This window comes from Salmo trutta, chromosome 15 (genome assembly GCF_901001165.1).
Source record: "Salmo trutta chromosome 15, fSalTru1.1, whole genome shotgun sequence".
In the NCBI taxonomy this organism is placed as follows: domain Eukaryota; kingdom Metazoa; phylum Chordata; class Actinopteri; order Salmoniformes; family Salmonidae; genus Salmo; species Salmo trutta.
In genome coordinates, this window is record NC_042971.1 from 34,295,906 (window position 1) to 34,314,741 (window position 18,836).

Sequence of the window (18,836 nt, forward strand, 5' to 3'; positions counted from 1 at the left end):
CTAAAGAAATCTCGGTCGACCAACAGCCTATCGACCAAACAATTGACCAGTCGACTAAATGGGGTCAGTCCTAAGCTACATATTACAGTGCCTTCTGAAAGTATTTAGACCTTTTGACTTTTCCACATTTTGTTACGTTAGCCTTGTTCGAAAATGGATTAAATAAAACAATTCTCAGCAATCTACACACATACCCCATAATGACAAAACAAAGACAGGTTTAGTAATTTTTGCAGATGTATTAAACAAAAAACAGATACCTTATTTACATAAGTACTCAGACCCTTTGGTAGGAGACTTGAAATTGAGCTCGGGTGCATCCTGTTTCCATTGATCATCATTGAGATGTTTCTACAAGTTGATTGGAGTCCACCTGTGTTAAATTCAATTGATTGGACATGATTTGGAAAGGCACACACCTGTCTATATAAGGTCCCACGGTTGACTGTGCATGTCAGAGCAAAAACCAAGCCATGAGGTCGAAGGAATTGTCGATAGAGCTCCGAGACAGGATTGTGTCGAGGCACAGATCTGGGGAAGGGTACCAAAAAATGTCTGCAGCATTGAAGGCCCTCAAGAACACAGTGGCCTCCATCGTTCTTAAATGGAAGAAGTTTGGAACCACCAAGAGTCATCCTAGAGCTGGCCGCCTGGCCAAACTGAGCAATCAGGGGGAGAAGGGCCTTGGTCAGGGAGGTGCCCAAGAGCCCGATGGTCACTCTGACAGAGTTCCTCTGTGGAGATGGGAGAACCTTCAAGAAGGACAACCATCTCTGCAGCACTTGGTAGAGTGGCCAGATGGAAGCCACTCCTCAGTAAAAGGCACATGACAACCCGCTTGGAGTTTGCCAAAAGGCACCTAAAAATTCAGACCATGAGAAACAGGATTCTCTGGTCTGATGAAACCAAGATTGAACTGGCCTGAATACCAAGTGTCACGTCTGTAGGAAACCTGGCACCATCCCCACATTGATGCATGTTTTTCAGCGGCAGAGACTGGGAGACTAGTCAGGATTGAGGGAAAGATGAATGGAGCAAATCACAGAGATCCTTGATGAAAACCTGCTCCAGAGTGCTGAGGACCTCAGACTGGGGTGAAGGTTCACCTTCCAACAGGACAATGACCCTAAGCACACAGCCAAGACAATGCAGGACTGGCTTTGGGACAAGTGTCTGTAAATGAGCAAAAATGTATAAATCTGTTTTTGCTTTGTCATTATGGGGTATTGTGTGTAGATTGATCAGGGGGAAAAAATAATAATAATTAGATTAAGGCTGTAACATAACAAAATGTGTAAATGTTCAAGGTCTGAATACTTTCTGAAGGCACTACATGTATTATATGGCTCTGAATGGAATAGTAGTCCAGCAGCTCTCTAGGCCAGCCAATGGAGGATGCTAGTTTTATTGATAGACATGTTAGAACAGGGCTAATGCAGTCTGGACTGCTCTGCTCTCAATATTTTAGTACAGCTGTACACTAGCCTACTAAATTGAAAACATTTTGCCAATTTTCATATTTGGCCAGCACAGTAGAAACTATTTTGATGCATGTAAATGTGAAAAAGATCTTCAAAACAATATTTCTTAGGATGGAAAGGATAGTTTAACAATCAAACTAGAAAAATTCTTAAATAAATTGTTCCAGACTTCCTTCTAGACAGGAGTGTTACTGTCTTTTCTAACTATTCAATTTGCGTTTCTACAGTATGTATATTTGGTTGCCCATCTCTGTATGCTGTCTCAGCCTGATCTCTCTGCACTATGGGAAACTGAATTTTAAGCGCTTCTTGAATTCCATTCCAGGTTAATGCAATTAAGGAAAAGTTGAAAGTCTATTCCTATATTCCATCTCTTTATTACACTTTTATTCATTTATCTTGGAGGACTGCAACCTCAGGAATCTGCATGAGTTTTATTTTAATTCTGTCATCTGTTAGACTATCACTTTTCCAAACACCCACACACCGAGTAGTGCCTTCTGAGAGTCCTCTCAAACGGACTCTCACCGACTGGGCAGCCAAGCACTGTAGTAGATCTGTAGTTACTCAACAATGACAACCCTTAGTCTGAGGAAGTCTACCAATGATGCCAGTCTGCCATTGGTTTCCAGTCCTGACCTTTCAACCCACTAAAGCACCCTTGATGCCCCAAGAGTGTCTGAGAGGAAAGTTAATTTTGTAGAATAAGTTGGAACGCCTTTTAATGAACGCCGTCTTGAGTCTCCTCATACTGCCAGCACATAGTTAAGACCTCCTTTCAAAAAGGACTGCAAACCAGTTGTAGACTGCATTTAACCATAGTACTAAATTATTGTTTGTGAAGAGAATGCAGTTTTTTCTAAATGTTTCAGAAATTACACATTTTGTAGTGATGAAATTTTATATATACTGCTCAAAAAAAAATAAAGGGAACACTTAAACAACACAATGTAACTCCAAGTCAATCACGTTCTGCTGCCTGCAACATCCTCCAGCATGACCGGTTTGGCGGTGGGTCAGTCATGGTGTGGGGTGGCATTTCTTTGGGGGGGCACACAGCCCTCCATGTGCTCGCCAGAGGTAGCCTGACTGCCATTAGGTACCGAGATGAGATCCTCAGACCCCTTGTGAGACCATATGCTGTTGCGGTTGGCCCTGGGTTCCTCCGAATGCAAGACAATGCTAGACCTCATGTGGCTGGAGTGTGTCAGCAGTTCCTGCAAGAGGAAGGCATTGATGCTATGGACTGGCCCGCCCGTTCCCCAGACCTGAATCCAATTGAGCACATCTGGGACATCATGTCTCGCTCCATCCACCAACGCCACGTTGCACCACAGACTGTCCAGGAGTTGGCGGATGCTTTAGTCCAGGTCTGGGAGGAGATCCCTCAGGAGACCATCAGGAGCATGCCCAGGCGTTGTAGGGAGGTCATACAGGCACGTGGAGGCCACACACTACTGAGCTTCATTTTGACTTGTTTTAAGGACATTACATCAAAGTTGGATCAGCCTGTAGTGTGGTTTTCCACTTTTAATTTTGAGTGTGACTCCAAATCCAGACCTCCATGGGTTGATAAATTGGATTTCCATTGATTATTTTTGATTTTGTTGTCAGCACATTCAACTATGTAAAGAAAAGTTTTAATAAGATTATTTCATTCATTCAGATCTAGGATGTGTTATTTTAGTGTTCCCTTTATTTTTTTGAGCAGTGTATTTAAGTAATAAGGCCTGAGGTATATGACCAATATTCCACGGCTAAGGGCTCTAATGCACGACGCATCGCGGACTGCCTGGATACAGCCCTTAGCTGTGGTATATTGGTCTTATAACACAAACCCTCCAGGTGCCTTATTGCTATTATAAACTGGTTACCAATGTAATTAAACCAGTAAATAGTACTTCTTTGTCATACCCATGGTTTATGGTCTGATACCACGGCTTTCAGTCAACCAGCATTCAGGGCTCGAACCACTGGGTTTACAATTAAAACTTTGTCATGTTTATATTGAAGTATTGACAGTGAAGTACCCCTTGCGCTGCAGTATTAGAAGCTGAGCAAAAAAAATCAGCCCAAGTACATTTTTCACAGGCAGTAACTGGAAAGTGCATTCCTTCACAGACTTTTACACTGTATCTAGGAGAATATGTACTGTATGTTTAGTTTCTTCAGAAAGTATTCACACCCCTTGACCTTTCCCACATTTGTTACAAATTGGGATTAAAATGGATTTAAGACTTAACGATCTACACAATTTATTTTTAAAGATGAATGAAAAATAAAACTAATCTCGATTTAGATTAGTTTAGAATCACCTTTGGCAAAAATTACATCTGAGTCTTCTTCGGTAAATCTAAGAGCTTTGCACACCTGGATTGTACAATATTTCCACATTCTTCAAGCTCTGGTTGATGATCATTGTCATACGGCCGCTTTCATGTCAAAACTGTAACTAAGCCACTCAGAAACATTCTATCATTTTGGTAAGCAACTCCAGTGTATATTTGGTCTTATGTTTTAGGTTATTATCCTTTGAAAGGTGACTTCATCTCCCATTGTCTGTTGGAAAGTAGACTGAACCAGCTTTTCCTCTAGAGTTTTGCCTGTGCTTTATCCTAAAGAACTCCCTAGTCTTTGCCGATGACTTGTGTCGTGTCTTTGGGGTACCATTAAACTGAAGGCATGTTTATCAATTAACTCCCTGTAATTATTGTCACGCGATTAAACTGATTAATCGTTTAATTGTAATTAACTAGGAGATCGGGGCACCAAGGAAAATATTCAGATTACAAAGTTATAATTTTCCTAATATAACTTTCCTATATTATAACATTATATATTATAGTATAGGCCGATTTACCTTCTGGTTTAAATGGTGTATTTTACCTCGCGTCCAGTCTCATTCCAAACGTCGTAAATTGTTGTATCTGCACGAACCCAGTCTTTACTAAAATCATCCATACATCAATTGTCTTAAAATCATTTATTTACTACACTAAGTAATTAACAGAAAACATACAAACAGTAATTATCGTCACAAAGAATCGGTAGAGGAATGTGCCCTTGTGGGCTAAACAGGCAGGTCGGCCTGTTGAACAATGGATCATAAAAGGTCAGCTGTGGCACACAGAGTTCATTAATATTAACAATTGATATGCTAATCCTTTGCACATGAACGCTCACTCATTCGGGAACAATTGCAATCAATATATATTTACGCCCAGTGTGCCGCCGGGATCCTTGTCGGAGCGTCGTTCTGTTGGAGAGTTTTGTCCGCGTTCTCTCTCTCTCTCGGTTAGAATGGATCTTTCAGAGCGACATTCATTAATGTTGTCATAGAATGGCTGTTTCGTTGGTCTTCGCGTTCGATGATATAATTTACTTAGCTGCAGACTAATAATTAATATCAAAGACTTGTTCTTATTCTGTCGGTCTCGATAGTCTAAAAGTTAACCACGTGGTGTAGTTCACTTTCAGTAGAGGAATTGGATGGTAAAACCTACTGGCCAACTCACTAATGGAGTGGAGGCCTGGTCTGAAGAAAGTAAATCAGGGTGTAGTTTTATAGTGAACATGTCACATGACGCCTGGTTCTGTCTGTGTCCCTGGGGGGTGTGCCGATGACTGAGTTAAGCTTGGTACAGAAATACAATTCTATCACATTAACATCAGTACATAGCATCTCAATGTATTACAAATAGCTTTATCCTTATTAATACATTTTATACAACCATGTGGATGCAAGTCTCATCGCTGAGGCTATTATATAAACAGTTTTATGGTAATATGTCTATATTGTCTCTTCTGAGTATCACAAAATTGTACCAAGCGGACCAGTTCGTAGCTGGATTATTCACCAATCTTCCATACCTTCTCCAGAACACAAATGTCGCTCGGTTCTCCAATTCTGAGTTGGAAGAATTTCCTTTGTCTCTCTATGAAACATGTGGCAGGAGATTCTCCTCTTAGTTTTACAACCCTTTCACACAGGGCCTGGGTTGGGGGGGAAGGTAGGTTGGGGGATGGTACAAAGGGGGAGGGGGTCAACTGTCCTCCCTGTACTCAGAGGCCAACGTCATGACACTAGCATACACATAATATGATGCAGCCACCTCCATGCTTTAAAATATGAAGAGTGGGACTCAGTGATGTGTTGGATTTGCCCCAAACATAATGCTTTGTATTCAGGACAAAAAGTAAATTTCTTAGCAGTATTATTTTAGTGCCTTATTGCAAACAGGATGCATGTTTTGGAATATTTGTATTCCTTTTCACTCCATCATTTTGGTTAGTAGTGTGGAGTAACTGTAGTTGATCCATCATGTTTTCTCCTATTACAGCCATTAACCTGTCTGGGCTAGGGGGCAGTATTGAGAATTTTGGAAAAATATGTTCCCATTTTTAACTGCCTCCTACACCAACTCAGAAGCTAGAATATGCATATTATTGTTCAGGTTTGGATAGAAAACACTCTGAATTTTCTAAAACTGTTTGAATGGTGTCTGTGAGTATAACAGAACTCCTATGGCAGGCAAAAACCTGACAAGGTTTCAAGCAGGAAGTACCCTGTCTGACAAGGAGTCGTGCGTCTTACCTCTTTTTATTGAAAAGTAAGGATCTTAGCTGTAACGTGACAATTCCCAGGGCTCCGATAGGCTCTCAGAGCCCGGGAAATACCTGAAGGTTTACGAGGGAGCCTCAGGCTGAAACATATTATCGCCTTTTGTAAGTGGCTGCTCGGAGGACCTTTCAATGATGCGCGTGCATGAGTCGCTTCTGAGGAGAAATTTTATTCGGCTGTTTAGGCTCAATGCATACTCCCGGTCGGAATATTATCACTTCTCTACGACATAAATGGCATAAAAATTGGTTTTAAACAGCGGTTGACATGCTTCGAAGTACGGTAATGGAATATTTAGACATTTTTGACAAGCCAACGCGCCATGCGCGGGACCGTGAAAAAGCATTCTAGAACTCACGAACAAAACGTCGCTGTTTGGATATAACGATGGATTATTTGGGACCAAACCAACATTTGTTATTGAAGTAGAAGTCCTGGCAGTGTATTCTGATGAAGAACAAGCAAGGTAAGAACATTTTTCTTATAGGAAATTTGATTTTGGTGGAGGCTGACCTGGGTGGGTATCTAAATAGCTAGCCCTGTAATGCCGGGCTATGTACTTAGATTATTGCAAAATGTGCTTCATCCGAAAAGCTATTTTAAAATCGGACATATCGAGTGCATAGAGGGGTAATGTATCTATAATTCTTAAAATAATTGTTATGCTTTTTGTGAACGTTTATCGTGAGTAATTTAGCAAACTGTTAGTAAATTCAACGGAAGTTTGCGGTGGTTATGCTTTTTCTGAACGTCACATGCTAATGTAAAAAGCTGGTTTTTGATATAAATATGAACTTGATTGAACAGACATGCATGTATTGTATAACACAATGTCCTAGGTGTGTCATCTGATGAAGATCATCAAAGGTTAGTGCTGCATTTAGCTGTGGTTTGGGTTTATGTGACATGATATGCTAGCTTGAAAAATGGGTGTCAGATTTTTTCTGGCTGGGCACTCTGCTGACATAATCTAATGTTTTGCTTTCGTTGTAAAGCCTTTTTGAAATCGGACAGTGGGGTTAGATTAACGAGATTCTTGTCTTTAAATAGCTGTGAAATAGTCATATGTTTGAGAAATTGAAGTTATAGTATTTCTAACGATTCAAAAATCGCGCCACTGGAATTCCAGTAGCTGTTACGTAGGTGGGACGAAATCGTCCCACATACCCCAGACAGGTTAAACTGTAACTGTTTCAAAGTCACCATTGTCCTCATGGTGAAATCCCTGAGTGGTTTCCTACCTCTCCAGCAACTGAGTTAGGAAGGACGCCTGTGTGTTTGTCGTGACCGGGTGTATTGATACACCATCCAAAGTGTAATTAATAACTTCACCATGCTCAAAGGGATATACAATGTCTGCTTTATTTTGACCCATCTACCAATAGGTGCCCTTCTTTGCGAGGCATTGGAAAACTTCCCTAGTCTTTGTGGTTGAAATTCACTACTCGACTGAGGGACCTTAACAGATACGTGTGTGTGGGGGGGGGGGGGGTGTAATCATAAATTAAAAAAAAAAAAAAATCTTAACCACTATTGTGAATCCATGTAACTTGTGACTTGTTATGCACGTTTTTAGACTTGCAATAACAAAGGGGTTGTATGCTTATTGATTTTATTTGTATTGTGTGTAGATCAGTGGCACAATGTGGAAAAAGTCAAGGGGTGTGAATACCTTCTGAAGGCAATGTATGTTTGTGTGAGAAACGGGTAATGGTACCTACCTTTTGGAAATGTTCTCTGGTTTTAAAATATGCATGTGATAAGAGGCCATGCCATTGAGTAGCTAGGAGACATTGCTGTTGGCTGTGCCTTGCTGTTGGTTGATGCGAATAGGAGTCCTTGAGTGGCTGGACTACAAATCATCCCAAGCTTTCACTCCCTCTACTTATGCCTCTTTCATGCACACTTCTAACCAACTGTAGCATGTTGCTCTTCTCCTTTCAATGAAGCCTTGGCTTGTTGGGATTTTGTGGGAAGAGATTTACTAATGTTCCTAACAAGAAGTATGGAGGGAATTAAACACAGAAGCACAGCTAAACATAGTGAACAAAACAAGAAAAAGGGGATGTATTTTAACTTGCACAAAATGCATCTTTCCTCTGACCGCAACTTTCAAATACAATTAAGTTTTGTTCCTAACAACGTTTGGAAAGCTGCTATTTTTGTTGCTATGCTTAAAATGTCACTCCCAGGATTGGAGTTAGTGGGCTGATATTGACAAGCTATAAACTAAGTATGTTCGATTTATGAGGAAGGTTGAATGGTTCCTAAATAAATCTGTGAAAATACCATCGGGAAGTTGGCATTCCTACTACAGAATAGCTTTTGTAGGCCTGATTCATACTTGATATGGGTTTGGTTCTCTACATCCATAGCAATGTTTATCTATACCCGAAAACTTCAAGTACAAATTGGTGGCAGAATGGAGGGACCAAAGTCAATTGAGTCTTTTTCTAGTCACGCATATCTTAATGCTAATTTTTCTTCACTAGTTTTAAATGTGTGATGAAGTGGCAGCTCACAGCAGCCTTATGTGTTAAATTAAAATCTCCTAAAATGTACACACTTTACACACCGGGAACGGTCCTGTCCAACAATCACTTAACTAAATGAAAGAAGAGTCAATGAATGAAGACTTTTCCAGCACATCTAGTCTCCTAAAGCCTGCCTGCTTGTAGCTGTGTTTCATTGTGTTCTTTCTGACCTCTATTCCAGGTGGACAAGCTGGAGACCTCAGAGTCCCTACGGAAAGAGGAGGAGCAGGCGACAGAGACACAACCCATCGTCTATGGTAAGTACCTCGCATCATTCACTACCAGTGTTGGGTGTACCGTGTTAACAAAAGTATCAACTCAAATTTTATTGGTCACATACACATGGTTAGCAGATAATGCGAGTGTAGCGAAATGCTTGTGCTTCTAGTTCCGACAGTGCAGTAATATCTAACAAGTAATCTAACAAAATCACAAAGACTACCTTATACACACAAATGTAAAGCGATGAATAAGAATATGTACATATAAATATGGATGAGCGATGGCCGTGCGGCATAGGCAAGATGCAGTATATACATATGAGATGAGTAATGTGGGATATGTAGAAATTATTAAAGTGGCGTTATTTAAAGCTGGTCTGCACATGAGGCTAGGGATGCCGCCTGGGCCGGCCACCTTGCTGCGAGGGTTAACATGTTTAAATGATTTTCTCACGTTGGCCACGGTGAAGGAGAGCCCAGACTTTGGTAGCGGGCTGTGGCACTGTATTGTCCTCAAAGTGAGCAAAGAAGTTGTTTAATTTGTCTGTGAGCAAGACGTCGATGTCCGCAACGGGTATGGTTTCTTTTTGTAATCCGTGATTGACTGTAGACCCTGCCACATACGTCTCGTATTTGAGCCGTTGAATTGCGACTCTACTTTGTCTCGTTTGATTGCCTTGGAGGGAATAGCTACACTGTTTGTATTCGGTCATATTACCATGATTAAAAGCGGTGGTCGTACTTTCAGTTTTGAGCGAATGCTGCCATCAATCTACGGTTTCTGGTAAGGGAAGGTTTTAATAGTCACAGTGGATACAACACCACCGATGCACTTGCTAATAAACTCGCTCACAGAGTCAGCGTATACATCAATGTTATTGTCTGAGGCTACCCGGAACATATCCCAGTCCACGTGATTGAAGCAATCTTGAAGCGTGGAATCCGATTGGTCAGACCAGCATTGGCTAGACCTGAGCACGGTTGTTTCCTGTTTTAGTATCTGTCTATATGCGGGGAGCAACGGTCAGATTTGCCTACGGGAGGGCGGGGGAGGGCTTTGTATGCATCGTGGAAGTTAGAGTAGCAATGGTCCAGAATGCGACCAGCCCGTGTCGCGCATTCGATATGCTGATAGAATTTAGTAAGCCTTGTTCTCAGATTAGCTTTGTTAATATCCCCAGCTACAATAAATGCAGCCTCAGGATATGGTTTCTAGTGAAGTACTTTCAGGGCCGTCGAGGTGTCTGCTTGGGGGGGATATACATGGCTGTGACTATAATCGAAGAGAATTCGCTTGGTCGATAATGTGGTCGGCATTTGATTGAAAGGAATTCTAAGTCAGGTGATTATGTTACGTAATCAATCACTTTCATGGGTAATGGAGTAAAGTAACACGTAACCTTTTCAGAATCTTCTCTCTACCGGGCGTTTCCATGATCCAATCTCAACTTACATTTAGTTTCCTCATTTAGTTCTCAAAGTGAGTGGAGAAAGGGTGTTTGGAGAAATGTCGTGGCAGCAGCAGTCCATAGAAATGTGTAGAGGGTGCACCATTGATCGGTTCTGTGATAGCAACGCCCCATAGAGGGCTTTTCTGTGTAGTGGCAAGTGTGTCCTCTATACATCTCTATGGGGCCGTGTAAGTGCGGTCTATAACCAGAAAAGAGTACAGTCGTATTTTAAAGTAACATTAACTGATCAACACACTTAAACGGCGACCATGTACAGCTGTTCACACTGACAAATGTCCAGAGAGATGACTCATTACCCAGTCTTTTGTACGGCAAGTAGTAAAGTTTTGACTCAAAGACAAAAAGTAGAGAGAAATGAATAAAATGTCAAGTACATTTTTTTGGGGGTGTTTATTGGTGACATGCATGTGTATAGGGCTGTCTCTGAATCACAATTTTGAGATTCGTATCAGTTCCTGTGTCAAAACGCTGGTATTTTCCTCCTAATAGGCCCTGATCATTTAAAATGCTGAGCCAACAGGTTTTCAGCACTTTTTTTTCTGTCCATAACTGATCAAAACTCACTTCCTTGTCCCTCTGCAGCAGAAAGGCTATAGTCAAGTGAACAACGCATTTTAAGCGTCCTTGTGGTCCAGTGGTTAGTATGTCTGACTTTGACATATGCCAGAGTCAACATTGGTTTGAATCTGGCCCACTGCCCTTTGACTCAATCTCTCCAGTCTCTCTGTTCTATAAAAAACCTGAAAAAATATGAAAGGAGGATTGCCCCACTCCTTCCTTGGCACTCTGGAATGTTGACAGTTGCGCTGTGTCTTGTAGGCCATGCTAAAACAATTTTGTGAATGAGTAAACAAATCAAATCTGAATAGATTCTAATCTAATACATGTGTAACTCTCTCCTCCAGGCACACCCCAGCTGATGCTGACTGCTGGCCCCAGTGTGCCCGTACCCCCCCAGCAGGCCTATGGCTATGGTTACCAGGCCCCTGCGGGCTATCCCCAGGCCCCTCAGGCACAGCCAGGCTTCGGCTACAGCATGTGAAGGCCCTTCTCGTCCGGAGCAAGCCTGGAGCCCTCCCTCCATCTCTCCCCCCCCCCCACTCAGCTCAGTCCTTCACCAGCCATTACCATCTTCTACTCACAACATACAGGGGATTCCAACAAGCGGTTATTACTGTTTTAATTATCGTTTTCCTTTTTGTCATGAAGGACTCAATTTCATTTCCATTGTCAAAGAAAAGAAAAGGATTGGATGACAAGGATTTTTTCCCCACATTCCATTATATTTACTAATGTAATTCGTCCATTTTTTTTTTAATGTACAATGAGGGGGCTTGTGGGAAGAGCGAGTCCTTAATAAAGGTCTGTTGTGAAGCATCTGATTTGCACTCTGTAGTGAGAAGAAACTCATGTAGATGTGTGAGCAGCTTGTTCTGTCAGTCTGTAAAATGCATTTAATTATTGTATATTCAGAAACGAAAGTTACAATGTTCTTCTATATTTGAACACGACTGCCGCTTCCATGAACCACAAACCAACTAGAAACACTACGTACAATACCAGTAATGACCTACACAGGGTTGAAGGGGTTGTGTAGCTCTAGAGAGAAAGAATTTGATTTTAAAATGCATACAGACATGATTTCTATCCTTCTCATCCCAAGCATATGCACGTTCTCCAGTCAGACCGTGCGGTGTAGAGATGAACTCTGCTGCGTGTAACAAACCTTTCCTTTCCTCGTGCTGTAAAGAGTGCTCTTGTGTGGGACCATTCCATTTAGGAGGGATTGATTGCTAGAATTAAAGAAGCCCTGTTCTTCAGTTCAGTTAGACCTATGTGTTTTACTAACTAACCACACCTTGCACCCTGCTCCAGGTCATTGTTCTGGAGTGTACAGAAGAGAGAATATAAAACATAATAGCCTCTGTCCTGCCAGGTTCTTTTTCTTTCTTTGGTTGTGTCCAAAATGGCACCCTATTCCCTATATAGTGAACTACTTTTGACCAGGGCCCATAGGGGTTTTGCACTATGTAGGGAATAGGGTGCCATTTGGGACACGGACTTTCAGTTTGCCCTCTGATCTAATTAATCACAGGACTGTGGTAATTTGGTGTTTTTATCGAAGGCTTGCGTGTATACAAAGACATTAATCTGCCCTGTACTCTCTAAAAACAAATGACTTTAGATTTAAGCGTGCACTTAAATAGATTGTGCAGAATCTGGATCATGATGAATGAAATGGCGATTTTTCTTTTCCACATAAAATAAAGGCTTCTTGTTTGTCAAGAAAAGTTGGGTCAAGTCTCGTTCCCTTAACTTTGTTTTGTCAGACTAACACATATCGACCGTTCGCAGTAGATCACGTGCTGGGTGTCAATGATTGGTGGCGACTGCAGATTTAGAATATATACGGCCATCCGCTGTGCGCGGTCGACATTTGTGATGGTCTCTTACATCTTATGAACCTTCTCATCAAGGCAGCCGGTAGGGAAAATCCATATCACTCCATATGTACAATACAGTACGTTTTAACTACAAGCCAGTGCTCAAATGGGTTTGGGGTAGTTTAAGCACAGCCAAAGTGAACTGTATGCCTATTGGGTCGGTGTATCAGTTACTGCTAGAATGCCAGTCTTGAATCTGTATGATGTTCAAAAGTAACCTATTCTATTAGGGGTTAAGAGTACCGCAGTATGAGTCATAACCCATAAAACCTAGCGGTCAAACAGGGAAATGGTTACAATTTGTTTTTCCACCATTCGTTTTTTCCATAGGGGATTTTAGAAACACTTAAGGGCTAAGTTTCGTGTAACCTTTTGATAAGTTACCTTGTCCTAGAGATTTTCACTTATCAATATTCACCTGTATTTACCCCCCGACTGCCGAATCGAGGCAAAGGTAAGAATCTTGGTATTAACTATAATGTAGTAATGAATCAATGTCTTAGTTCAGAATTATCCATCTTCGGTCTTGTGCAAGTTTTAAATTGACAATACCTGTCAGCTAAATGTGCAGCAGCTTGCAGAGATTTGTATGTCCACTGATGCTAAGTAGTGTTTTCAAATCAATAAATGGAGTCAAATATATTGATAACAATGTAAATCTCTTGGACAAGGTGACTTATAAAAATGTCATGGTAAACCTACCCAAAACACAGCCCTTATTTGAAGTGTTTCTAAAATCCCCTATGGGAAAAACAATTGGAACCATTTCCCTATTCGACCGCTAGGTTTTATGGGTATTATGACACCACTGTGGGGCTCATTTCCGACCCAAGTTAAGCGGCATAAATGGAACATCTCTCTACGTGTATCCTGACCTTGAACTTCGTTTGGGGTGGAGCTCAAATAAATTAAAATGTGGCGGCAGTGTGTCTCTAGACACGCCATATTCTGACCTTGACTTAATTCTCCTAATAATGCACGAGGAAACATGAATAAGGTCTAGCGAACCTGTCGGTTCCGAGAGGAAAAAGCTTTTTTTATTTATTTTTTACCGCAGATAGAAATAACACCATTGTCAATGCACTATAATTTACAACTTGATAAGAGATGAAAGTAAATGAGTAATCCGTTTGGAAAATGGAATTGTAAATATGACAAACTATACCGAATAAAAATGTAAACTCAACATGCAACAATTTCAAATATTTTAGTGACAGTTCATAAGGAAATCAGTCAATTGAAATGAAGTCATTAGGCCCTAATCTATAGATTTCACATGACTGGGAATACAGGTATGTATTGGTGGTATCTGTTGGTTACCGATACCTTTAAAAAATAAAAGGTAGGGACGTGGATCAGAAAGCCAGTCAGTAGCTGGTGTGACCACCACCAGCAGATAGAGTTGATTATGGCCTGTGGAATGTTGTCCCACTCTTCAATGGCTGTGTAAAATTGCTGGATGATGGAGGGAACTGGAACATGCTGTCGAACGTGTCGATTCAGAGCATCCCAATGGGTGACATCTGGTGAGTATGCATGCCATGAAAGAACTGGGACATTTTCTGCTTCCAGGGATTGTGTACAGATCCTTGAGACATGGGGCCGTGCATTATGCTGAAACATGAGGTGATGGTGGCGGATGAATGGTGCGGCAATGGGCCACAATCTCTGTGCATTCAAATTGCCATAGATAAAATGTAATTGTGTTCATTGTCCGTAGCTTATGCCTGCCCATACCATAACCCCACCATGGGGCACTCGGTTCACAACGTTAACATCAGCAAACTGCTTGCCCACACGATGCGATACACACTGTCTGCCATCTCCCCGTTACTTTTGAACCGGGATTAATCTTTAGAGTACACTTCTCCAGCGTGCCAGTAAACGTGAGCAATTGCCCACTGAAGTCGGTTACGACCCCAAACTGCAGACGTAGATGAGATTCCCTTAGAAGTTTTCTGATAGTTTGTGCAGAAATTGATGAAACCCAGTTTCATCAGCCGTCCAGGTGGCTGGTCTCAGACGATCCCGCAGGTGACGAAGCCGCATGTGGAGGTCCTGTACTGGTATGGTTACACGTGGTTGTGAGGCCGGTTGGACATACTGCCAAATTCTCTAAAATGACATTGGAGGCAGTTTATGGTAGAAAAATGTATATTAAGTTATCTGGCAACAGCTCTGGTGGACATTCCTGCAGTCAGCATGCCAATTGCACGCTCCCTCATCTGTGTTTTGTGACAAAACTGCACATTTTAGAGTGGCCTTATTGTCCCCAGCACCAGGTGCACCTGTGTAATGATCATGCTGTTTAATCAGCTTCTTGAAAAGACATCAAAACTATGAAATGATGTAAGCAAAAAAGTGTTTGGGATTCTTCAAAGTAGCCACCCTTTTGCTGACTGCTCCCAAGTGGTGCAGCGGTCTAAGGAACTGCATCTCAGTGCTAGAGGCGTCACTACAGACCCTGGTTCGATTCCAGGCTGGATCACAACCAGCAGTGATTGGGAGTCCCATGGGGCGGCGCACAATTGACCCAGCGTCATCCGGGTCAGGGTTTGGCTGGGGTAGGCAGTCATTGTAAATAAGAATTTGTTCTTAACTGACTTGCCTAGTTAAATAAACATTTCCTTTGACAGCTTTGCACACTCTTGGCATTCTCTCAACCAGCTTCATGAGGTAGTCACCTGGAATGCATTTCAATTAACAGGTGTACCTTTTTAAAAGTGAATTTGTAATTCCTTTTTAATATGTTTGAGCCAATTAGTTGTTTACATTTTACATTTACATTTAAGTCATTTAGCAGACGCTCTTATCCAGAGCGACTTACAGTAGTGAATGCATACATTTCATAAATTTTTTTCTTCGTACTGGCCCCCCGTGGGAATCGAACCCACAACCCTGGCGTTGCAAACACCACGCGTTGCAAACACCATGCTCTACCAACTGAGCCACAAGGTAGGGGTGGTATAAATAAACAAAACTCTAGACCACCTTTACTCCACACACAGAGACACGTACAAAGCTCTCATTCGCCCTCCATTTGCCAAATCTGACCACAATTCTATCCTCCTCATTCCTGCTTACAAGAAAAAAACAAAAGCAGGAAGCACCAGTGACTCGGTCAATAAAAAAAGTGGTCAGATGAAGCAGAATCTGAGCTACAGGACTGTTTTTCTAGCACAGACTGGAATATGTTCCAGGACTCTTCCAATGGCATTGAGGAGTACACCACATCAGTCATTGGCTTCAACAGTAAGTGCATCGATAGCGTCGTACCCACAATGACTGTACGTACATACCCCAACCAGAAGCCATGGATTACAGGCAACCTCCGCACTGAGGTAAAGGGTAGAGCTGCCGCTTTCATGTAACCCGGAAGCTGATAAGAAATCCCTCTATGCCCTCCGACGAACCATCAAACAGACAAAGCATCAATACAGGACTAAGATCGAATCGTACAACACTGGCTCCGATGCTCGTCGGATGTGGCAGGGCTTGCAAACTGTTACAGACTACAAAGGGAAGAACAGCTCGAAGCTGCCCAGTGACATCTGATTGCCATCTGATGCACATTCAGATGTCATAAATCAGCACTGCAGAGCTCTCCCTGTCCTATGCTAAATTATTTCCTAACCTTAAATCTACCAATTGGTGCTGAGACCGAGACAAATATGCATATATTTAGATGGCTTCCTTTCATTGATCCCTAATGTTCTGAACCCGTTCTCTCGATAGATAAGATAAATGTACTGATAACCCCACAAGAAAATCTCTTGGCCACCAAGTGGGAGGGTTTTCAGCAGTTGAATGAAATGTATTCAGAGTGCGCAAGGTAGCCAGCAACACCTGCAGAGCACATTACACGACTGAATAAGGTAAGCCTGAATACCAAATACTTAGAAGTGTTTAAGAAAGGCGTACATTTCCTTAGTCTGAATCAGCCCCTTACTGCAAATGTGAGGACAAGAAGACATGATGTTTGGACCTTTTAATGAAAATGAATGTACAGTTCCCAAATGACAATTTCTCCATTAAAAAAAGACATTTTAAAGTGGACCATGATTATCCTACTTCAAATACAACTAATACAGAACTCATTTCAAGTCCTATTTCGTGTCTAATAGAGCTTCAAGTGTCCAGTGACTTTGTCCACAAGATCAGCTGCTCCAGGGCCTACTCCCAGCACAGTACGGGATCCTGGCGCTATCTGGGTCCTCCCTGCATCTTGGATCAGACTGACAGGCAGCCCTACCTCTTTGGCATGGGTTAGCAGTTCTATCAGACTGTCTTCATCTGGAGCTTTAACCACAACCTTGGGTTGGCCACAGTACTCCCATTGCTTCAGAAGCTCAGGGTTCCTGCGCTGGACCTGCTTATAGGCCGACACAGCGGCGTGTGAGCACTGGGCGGCCACTTTCCCCTTGCCCATCTTCAAGTCGGATCGGACCACCAGGATCATTTTGAACTCTCCTCCTTCTCCCATGACGCTGGTGGCCGTTTCACCCCTGCTGCCATTCCCCATCGCCGCCCTGCTGTCTTTGGAAGAGTTGCTGAACCGAGCCCGGAAATGCCAGCCAAGGCAAAGTCCACAGCCCACTCCTCCCAATATTCCAATGGCTACCTGGCCGTATAGGGAATCCATCTTGAGACTTGTCAAACCTGAAAGTTAATTTAAGGCTGTGAAATTATTAAATGCAATCTGTGAATTTATTGGAGGCTACATCTCTTAGCTACATAGTCTATTAGGGCCCTATAAAATCAGTTTTATTTTTTGCCTGATTCCGTTTTTCCCTAAATTCCGTTTTCCAGGTGTCCATTTTCCCCAGTTTTATTTCAGGTCTTTGCTATCGAAAATCACACTTCTAATTTAATACGAATAACAACTTTATTGGATGTTCGAGGTCAACAATAATGCTTATACCACATCAGGAGACCACTTTTGAGGTCTGGGGAAATTGAGAAATTTCGATTTTTGGGTTATGGTACCCTATCATTCCAGTGGGCACCTAGCAAGAGGATGTTCAGTTATGTTTTTGGATTTATGCAAATAATCATGATATCCTTCTGGCAGGTATGCATAGGCTACTTTGTAGTTAACATTGAATCTACCAGAAGATTTTTCATTAGCATCATCGCTAACGGCTACACGTAAGTGGTAGCTGGGCGCCACACATACACAGACGGGGAATTGTCGTTGTCTCTTCAGAAAGTTGCATTAAATAATAATCACTGATGCATTATGTTTGTCTTTTGATAAACGTGTGCTAATTCATGTAATACATAGTTGATTTCCTAAATGTAATACGTTTGTTGTTTAATTGTATCGATTCCGTTCGCATCTCAGAATTTATAGGGACCGCATAGTTGGCTAACTAGTTTGGAACTAAAATCACCTAGCTATCTAACTTTACCCTAAATGTGTTTCCACTTCAGACAAACATTGACCAGTCATCAGTTGATCTTATAGGATTGTTGAACATACAAGGCTGGGCACATGCATGTTTATTTATGGTAACTTAACTGTTTGAACAAAATATTCAGAACTGAGAGTAGGCTACCTTCAAAGCATCTTTGCTACCATTGAACAAGCATGTAGTTAACGCGTTATCTAGCCTGAGTCAACTTCGCAATATTACCTCAAGGGAGGCATAATTCGTATCCTTCATCAAGTTTTTACCTGCTCCGGGAGAGATCAACACGCTTACGTTCGTCTTCATCTACCGTCCACTTCTGATGACGTCACAGTAAATACACTGGGCACGTTTCAGGCTCCCGGTATGAAGAGTAGGCATCAACTGGGAGATGCACATAAATTGGGTCTATCTCTGAGTTTATGCAGCTTTTTAGGTTTTATGTTCTATTAATAATCAAGATAATTGGAGTATTTAAAAATAACATGGTTCAATTTCAAAGTATTACTATCCCATGTATTTCAATCAAAGATTATCTCGGTCAATCTTTTTAATGGTGGATCACACGTCAGAGTAAAAAAAAAAGTGTAATAATCATGGCCAAATAACGACTGGGCACTCAAGGCACGTGCCCAGATATCATATTTACATG

At 41.8% G+C, this 18,836-nt stretch overlaps 2 protein-coding genes across 4 annotated transcripts in view; one reads left to right on the plus strand and one right to left on the minus strand.

Annotated features, from left to right (window-relative positions):
* The window catches only part of cltca (clathrin, heavy chain a (Hc)), a 75,165-nt gene extending 63,011 nt beyond the window's left edge, over positions 1-12,154 (plus strand). For both annotated transcript variants that reach the window (XM_029691153.1, XM_029691154.1), the window contains 2 exons: positions 8,818-8,893; positions 11,235-12,154. In XM_029691153.1, coding sequence (XP_029547013.1) covers positions 8,818-8,893; positions 11,235-11,371 — 213 coding nt within the window. In that variant the 3' untranslated portion in view covers positions 11,372-12,154. The remainder of the gene's footprint in view (positions 1-8,817; positions 8,894-11,234) is intronic.
* Positions 12,155-16,746: 4,592 nt separating this feature from the next.
* On the minus strand, positions 16,747-18,549 carry ptrh2 (peptidyl-tRNA hydrolase 2). Of its 2 annotated transcripts, none has more exons than XM_029691155.1 (2): positions 18,451-18,549; positions 16,747-17,432 (listed from the first exon to the last, which is right to left on the minus strand). In XM_029691155.1, exons 1-2 carry the CDS (start codon positions 18,488-18,490, stop codon positions 16,891-16,893), a joined length of 582 nt encoding a protein of 193 aa, XP_029547015.1. In that variant the 5' UTR covers positions 18,491-18,549; the 3' UTR covers positions 16,747-16,890. The 2 variants fall into 2 exon arrangements, with proteins under 2 accessions (XP_029547015.1, XP_029547016.1); XM_029691156.1 differs by lacking the exon at positions 18,451-18,549 and adding an exon at positions 18,410-18,443.
* Between the last annotated feature and the right edge of the window lie 287 nt (positions 18,550-18,836).

Coding starts and splice junctions, on each gene's coding strand:
- ptrh2 (XM_029691155.1), bottom strand. CDS start 18,490: ATGAAGACGAACGTAAGCGTGTTGATCTCTCCCGGAGCAG. Junction 17,433..18,450: donor GTTGATCTCTCCCGGAGCAG/GTAAAAACTTGA, acceptor ATTAACTTTCAG/GTTTGACAAGTCTCAAGATG.